We start from the raw sequence: 8334 nt of genomic DNA on the forward strand, positions 1-8334 counted from the left end.
CAATTTTTTAGAAACAAACTGTGGATTCTTGTGGCAAGACTGTTGCATACAAATATTATTGGTACAAAATGGATTTTCAAGAATAAATAAGATGAATTTGATACAATTGTGCAAAATAAAGCAAGATTAGTGGCACAAGGGTACACACAAGTGGAAGGAATAGACTTTGATGAAACATTTGCACCTGTTGCAAGACTTGAATCAATTATATTATTATTGTCTATTGCTTGTTTGATTGGTTTCAGGTTGGTCCAAATGGATGTCAAATCCGCATTTCTCAATGGGATCTTGAATGAAGAGGTATATGTTGAACAACCCAAAGGATTTGAAGATCCCCATGCACCTGATCATGTTTACAAATTGGAGAAAGCTCTTTATGGTTTGAAGCAAGCCCCTTGGGCTTGGTATGAGAGACTCACTCAATTTCTTGTTTCTCATGGATACAAAAGGGGTGGAGTAGATAAAACTTTATTTATAAAAAATATTAAATCTAACATAATTATTGCTTAGATTTATGTTGATGATATTGCGTTTGGTTCTACTTCTGACAATGAGGTGCAGGTATTTGTGAAACAAATGAAAGAGGAATTTGAAATGAGCATGGTGGGAGAATTGAACTATTTCTTAGGATTGCAAGTCAAGAAGTTAGATGAAGGCACATTTGTTTCTCAAAGCAAATATGCTAAGAACTTGGTCAAAAAGTTTGGACTTGAAAGTTCAAAGATCGCCAAAACACCAATGGGAACGACTGTGAAGCTACCCAAAGATGAAAATGGTGTCAAAGGTGATCCTACACTGTATAGGAGCATGATTGGTAGTCTTCTTTATTTCACTGCCACTAGACCTGGTTTGAGTTATAGTGTTGGTGTGTGTGCCAGGTACCAAGGAAATCACATGGAGTCTCATGTTGCAGCTGTCAAAAGAATCATTCAATATGTTCATGGGACTGTTGATTATGGTATTTGGTATTCAAAAGAAACTAACTCTAATCTAGTGTGTTTTAGTGATGCTGATTGGGCAGGTAACATTGATGACGGAAAAAGCACTAGTGGAGGATGTTTCTACTTGGGAAATAATCTAGTTTCTTGGCACAGCAAGAAACATAATTTTATTTCTCTCTCAACAGCTGAGGTCGAATACATTGTAGCAGGTAGTTATTGTGCACAACTTTTGTGGATGGAGCAAATGATGATGGATTATGGGTTTGATCTTGACATTTTAACTATTTTTTGTGATAATACAAGTGCAATTAATATTTCAAAAAATCCTGTGCAACATTCACGTACTAAACATATTGATATTCGTCATCATTTCATAAGAGAATTAGTTGAAAATAAAGTTCTTGTCTTGGAATATATTGAAACACATAAATAGATTGCTGATATTTTCACTAAAGCTCTTGACTCGGTTCGCTTTGATTTCCTCCGAAAATCTTTGGGGGTTTGTTCTCTTTAAATTTCCTTGTTATTGTGTGGTTACTCTTGATCAAATGTGTGTTGTTTAAGTTTAAGAAAATTATCAATTAAATTGAAAATTTTGTTGTGTGTCAAGCTAGATAATCTGACTTGTGTTGATGAGCTTTTAGTTGTACATTCTTGAGAGAAAAATAATCAATTCCTCCTAGGCATATTCTAGTCAATCAATCAATGTTTAATGTTTGAGCTTCCTTTTGTGTAGCATTGTTTCAAGCTCCTGTGCAAGAATAGAGCTACCTACATCAGTATGTGACAGCCGTCTTTGGAGTAAGTTGGAAATTTGTAATTCAAAGTTATAAAGAGGATACGCTACCATAGAAAAGGGCTACCACTGGTGTAGTGTGATAGCGTCTTTATGGGTTACAATTATTTACAATTTCAAAAAAGACTTATTTGTCATTGGGAAATGTTCCCTTGCATACACTGTCACACACTTATGCTTGAAACTATGCAAGAAAAATTGTACACAGTTTATAATAATAAAAAAAATGTGTGTAAGACTCATACATGTTGATTGATTCACTTAAGAATATGTGGTTGTGACTGAATCGTGCATTATTTCTCTAGAATATTCTTTCTAATTTTTCTTTTTCACAAGTGTTCTTATCCATGGTATACACTAATACTTATTTTCACTTGTTTGATTCTATTTTTTTTAGGATAACACTCATTGATCAAAGAAGATATTTTTGGTTGGGTTTTATTTTTGTGCTTTTTTATATAAAAAATATATTTGATTGACAAGGAAATTAATGATGGACCGAATCTTTGTGGCAATTATGTGAAATTGTGCATTTATTTTGTGTGATTTGATATATTCTTTGTCTCCAAGGAATTTATTTTGTCCACTTACTATCTTTGGAATACCATGATTTGTTTCTTTATTGTCTTTTACTTGGTTGCCTTTAAAAAAAATGAGAAAGATCACATCTGATCGTGTAGGAGTAGATTTTCTATTCTTGTCTTTTTTGTTCTCCTTAATTGTCTCTTTTTTATTAATAAAAAATATAAAAAAGGGGGGGGGGGGGAGTTCATTAGGAAGATCGTGTGGGGTTTTTGGTTACCTTTTTAGTGTTGGCATTCTTTATTTATTTTATTTCCTTTTATAAAAAAAAAAATCAACAAAAAAGGGGTAAGTTTTTATTTTTATGTGTGTAATAGGTTTGTTTCGTTTTATTTTTTTTAAAAAAAGAAACTTCTTTTTGTCTTGTGTGTCATAAATGGGAAAGTCTTTGTCCTTAGAAAGCTTGTCACCTACCCACTTTCTCACTCACCCACGATCCCTCTAAGTCTCTTCTTCTTCTTCTTATTTTTTTCTCTCATTGTTTTTGTAAGTGTTTGTTGCTTTTCAGAGAAGGAATAGTGGTGAAAACTCGTGGAGCTTCCTCTATAAAGACCCCTGCTACTCAATCCAGAAAGCTCATTACTGAGCCCTCTCCGTTGCCTCCCCCATCTGTGTCAACGACACCTCCACCTGCTCCAGAACCAACGACATCTGTTGGGAAAACTCCCAAATCCAAGGCACGCAAGAAGGTGATCTCTATCTCTCTACTGAACACCCCATGGTGTTTCCAGATATCACGACTGATATTGTCGATGACGCACAACCATCTGAAGTGGTGGTGCCCTCTCGAGACAAGAACCAATCTCCTTTTTTGATTGAACCATCTCTGGCAGCTAGGGCAAAATCCAAGTCTGTTTCATCTTCTTCCAAAGCTGCTACTGCTGAGCTACTCAAGTTGCCAGTGAAGCCGAGTCAATCCAAGAAAAACTCTTTGGCTCCAAAAAGAAAATTGGTGTTGGGCTCGTCTTCATCCCCCTTGACTGTTGCCAAAAAAATATTGAAGGCTCATCCCCCTTCTCTGTGTTCCTCTGAATCTGAACATGAGGAAGAGAATTATGAGTCTGAAGAAACCCATGATACCACCTTATCTAATGAATCTGTTCCTGAAAATGCTGAATCAGAGGCTAAGTCTGATGAGCCAGAACAAGAAGACGTTGTCCCTACTGAACAAGAAGCCGAATCTGACACAGAGCCAGTTGCAACTCCATTGTTGTCCAAGGCTATGTGCAAGAGACCTATTTCTGATTCTACACCATCTCAAAGACTCTCAGGTGTTAATTTCAAACCTCATTCTTCTATTTTTTGTTATAATGATAATGCTCGTGATATGGTTCTCTATGCTCAAAGGAAATTTCTCATTGAGAAAAATTATGTATTGAGTGATCATCGTCCTTATGGTGTGCTAACTATGCTTCAAGATAAAAAATGGACAGGTTCTTTGGTTCGATTTACTGGTTTTATGGATAGAATAGCCAAGGAATTCTATGCCAATATTACTGATGAAATTATTGACCCTAAATCTCCTTTGTATTGTAAAGTGTATGTTATGGGCCATTGGTTCTCTTTTTCTCCAAAAGATATTGCACAGGCTTTGCATCTTCCTCTGGATGTTGAGAATGATGATGATCTTGACTCTCCTGACAAGGATGAGGTCATCACTGAATTAGTAGGGAAAAAAATGGTATGGCCACCTAATACAGTCATCTCGGTCACCAATCTAACCTACACTTATGCTGTTCTCCATAAGTTTGCCACAACGAATTGGAAACCAACTTCTCACACCGCAACTATCTCATTTGACATGGCTTCCTTTTTGTACAAAGCGAGGACCGGAATTGGTATAGACTTGGCTATGTTTATCTATGATCCAATCATTGGATTTCGAAAAGGTAATAGGAGAAACTTGAATCTTCCTTTTCCTCAAGTTATTGATAAAGTGTTGAGTATGCAAAAAAAAGATCTCAAGAGAGATAAAGAAGATTTGGTGGCTCCCACTATTGCTGCTTCCAACAAAGCATCTGCTCCAACTACTGAAGTTGCTGATGCTCCATCATCCAAGAAAGCCAAGCCTCAATCTCTGAAGTTTTCCTCAGATGACATTCCTCCTGAATCCTCCTCTGTTCCTACAAATTCAGGACCTGTTGCTACAGAACTAGCTGCTGTTCGAACCTCTCTTGATTCTTTGGCTGCTCAAGTGATGTCAGTTGAAGGACTGCAACATTCTTTTTTAGATGCTGTTAAAGCTTTGTCCAAGGATCCAGTGGTTTAGTTTTACTTACTTTTCTGGCTTTTGTCCTAAGAACATTTTTATGGCTTAGGATTATTGTCTTTATTTTTTCATTATGTTTCATTAGCTTCTTTGAAAGACACAAAGGGGGAGAGTAGATAAATCTAAAAACCTGCTTTGTTTGTTTGTTTTGTTTAACTCTGGATCTTCTTGTTGTGAGGGGGAGTTAAGTCTTAGTTTCTTTATATGTTTGTTATAAGTTAATGCATGTTTGCAGGGGGAATTTTTTCTCTTTACTTGTCACTAACATTTGTGTTGCAGGTTTTTGAATTAATTTTGTCTATCAAATTGCCAAAGGGGAAGATTGTAAAATCCTTTATTGACATATTTGATAAAATTGACAAAATTAATTATGGATGTATTTTCGAAATATATTGTGTGGTATTTTCGAAATGGTTTGGTTCTTGTTTTGCTGTTAAATGTTTTCTAATCAGATTATTCTATATATGTTAATAAAATAAAATATATAATTTCCTATAAAAGAATATCTTTTCTTGACTTTTGTATATATGGAAATTATTGGTATTTATTTTAATTTATTGATCTGATTTGTTTGTCTAGAAATCGTGTACAGCTTGCAGAGATAGTGTATATATTGTTTCCTTATTTATTTAAGGAAACTGGGTTTAAAAACTGTCCAGGTTCAATGAATCTATTTGAACGGATTGCCAGTCTGTTTGAGCAGATTCTGACTTTCCTTTTTGGGAAGATTTTCCATTTATTGGCTGATTGGTTTTCCACGACCTAAAGGGATTCTAAAGGTTATATAGACATCCTTAGGTCGTTGATTTTTCTTATCTCTCTTGGTGTATTATTTTTCAAATATTTTTTAAGTTTTAGAGAGTTTTTTATTATGTGAAGAACTTGAGTCCAACAAGTTCTTAGTGGTTTATTACAGTGTACTTCTGTATTGTTTTCTTTGTGCTAATTGTGCAGGTTGAACACACTTGGACATTGTTCATCAAGCTTCAGGAGAAGTCTTGCTTGTGAGTCACTTTTCGGGAGGAAAAGTGCAAGTGTTATGATTTGAAGGGAGTTCAAGATCTTAGCACTTCAGAAATTTGATTAGGAGTTTAGATTACAATAGTTGCGACAAATTCAAGAGGGAGTCTTTATTTGTATAAGTCAATTTGGTTTTGTAATCGTTTAGATATTCTTCTAATAAATTTCATTCTCTAGGCGTGGCCCCGTGGACTAGTAGTAATCTGCAAAGATTGCTGATACCACATATAATTTTGTGTGTTTTCTACTTTATGTTCATTTTTATCTTCTGGCGATAAACTGTTTAAACATATCTGGTTTCTGTTCAAACAGTTTCTGTGTCCGTTTAAACATTTCTGTAACAATACAGCAGTTAATTATTTAATTTGAATAATTAAGTTAGTAATCATAAAAAAAAAAACGGATTTTCAAGTATTACCAATAAGAAAATATAAACCATGTTTTTCTATACCTTTCATAATAGTCATTGATCCTTATGATATTTTGAGAATGTCATTTTCTCCTCTATACTTGAAACTTTGTCTATTAAGTGCACTAATTCACATTAGATTCCTCCTCAAATTTGGTATATATCTCACATCTTTGAGAATTCTGGTTATGCCATCAAAATTCTTGATTGCAATGGAGCCTATTCCTTCCACTTTAAATGCTTGATCATTTCCCATGAAACCGCTACATATGTTTACTTCTTTGTAATAAAAAAACCAACTGTCAACTGGACTCATGTGGTAAGTGCACTGTGAGTCAATTATTCATTATATTGAATTTTTTTCTGATGAGACAGCAAACATTTCCCCATCAGACCCATCTGAGCAAACACCATCAACAAGAGCAGTTGAGTTGTCATTGGTCTAATCTTCTTTCTTTTTCTTCTTGAGATCCCAACAAAATCTCCTCAAGTGACCAATCTTCCCACAATGATGACACTTTCTAGCCTCCCCGCCTCTTGATTTTAACCAAGCAGGTGACCTCCGATTTGAGTTGTCTTTTCCTTTACTGAAACTTCTTATTGTTGGCCATCCTCTCATAAAAAAATATTCATCTTTCTTAGTTTTCTCTATAGAGATTTTAAACTCTTTTGTCTTCAGAATTGAAAGAACATCTTCTAGACACAAAGTTTCTTTGTTGTATTGATTCATTATTTTGAGCTCTTTTAATTGGTCAGGAACATTGTGAAGTAGTATAATTGATTGATCATCTTCCTTTAATTATTCACCTATATTAACTAAATCACAAACTATTCTATTAAGGTCATCAAGATTTTGATCCGAACCGTAGGATCCATGGTAAACCTGTAGAACTTTCCCTTTAAATAAATTTGGTTAGATTTGGTTTTATTCATATATAATTGCTCTAATTTCAACCACATACCTACTAGACAATTTTCTCCAATTACCTGCTTCAAGACATTGTCAGATGGATACATAATGATTGCATACCAGGCCTTTTTCATCAATGTTTTGAGTTCCTCGGGTTTCATTGTCTCAACCAATTTAACTTCATAATCTAGAGTTGCATCAAGCTTTTTTGTGTATTAAAACAACCACTAATTTTTGTTATGATTGGTTAAATACATAGTGAAATTATGTTGGGGTTTTAGTTTTATGCCCTAATTAAAACCCAAATTCTTTGTAATCTCATTTTTATTATCAATAAAAGAATAGAAATCATTTTTTGGCTTGGTCAATCACTTTGCTCACATGTTTTATTTTCATGATTATTTGTTTAATATAAACTTCTATTAAATCCCGAGCATATAGCTAATCTTATTTATAGTGACGTAATCACAGTGGAATATAAATATGATTATATGTTCAAAAATAAGTTAGTCCTAAGATTAGTCAGTGCACCAGATTTACACTGACTTGCCAATCTACGATATGATCTACTTACACATTACAGTGTTATGTTCTTTCCAGAACATTAGCAAAGTAGATAAGATCGGATGTATTTGTTACATCGGATAGGACCGATATTGACAGTTGATAAGATAAGTAAACATACCGTTATTATCTATTCTAGTCATATCATATAGTTGACCATAGGTCAATTCAATCTCAATTCTGAGTGGTTAGTATTCTAACTGATTGTATTATTTGAGTTCTTTGACTTGTTCGTTACCAGCTTACCCTACGGACTAGCCCATACTTACATCTTGGGAACTCGGTAGTATAATTGAGTGGGAGTGTTAATCATAGATATGAACATCTATAGCTTCTGATGAAGAAGTGAAACCATGGTTTCCTTTTAGTATGGTTCAAGGTGTTAAATGATAGAGATCTCATTTCAGTAATTAAATTAGTTTACTGAAATATCATTTACAAGGAACTAAGTGTTTTAAGGATAAAATACAATGAGGGGTAAAACGGTATTTTAGTCCTATCTCATTGTAGACCGTCTATAGAGGATTGAGTGACAATTATGGTTGTAACAATGGATAATTAATAGCGTATCTATATTTGTTATAGAGTGTTCTATGAATTCAAGAGTGCAATTCCAAGTCTATAGTGGAGTCACGAGGAATTAATAAGTTAGTAAATTTATTTGTTAGATTTATGATAACTTATTGGAGCTTGATTTCATAGGCCCATGGTCCCCATTGTACCTTGGATAAAATCATCTAGATAGTCTCAATTAATTGATTTAATCATCAATTAGAATTATCAAAGTTGACCAGGTCAATTTTGGATAGTTTCACAGAGTTGTGTAATTTTGAGAAGAAAAGA

At 34.1% G+C, this 8334-nt stretch overlaps 1 protein-coding gene across 1 annotated transcript; it reads left to right on the forward strand.

Annotated features, from left to right (window-relative positions):
* Positions 1–3037: 3037 nt before the first annotated feature.
* On the forward strand, positions 3038–4588 carry LOC133785313 (uncharacterized). The gene has a single exon (XM_062224560.1). The coding sequence runs from the start codon at positions 3038–3040 to the stop codon at positions 4586–4588; it is 1551 nt and encodes a 516-aa protein (XP_062080544.1).
* Positions 4589–8334: the final 3746 nt, after the last annotated feature.

The sequence above is a fragment of the Humulus lupulus genome, chromosome 6 (assembly GCF_963169125.1).
Source record: "Humulus lupulus chromosome 6, drHumLupu1.1, whole genome shotgun sequence".
Classification (NCBI taxonomy): domain Eukaryota; kingdom Viridiplantae; phylum Streptophyta; class Magnoliopsida; order Rosales; family Cannabaceae; genus Humulus; species Humulus lupulus.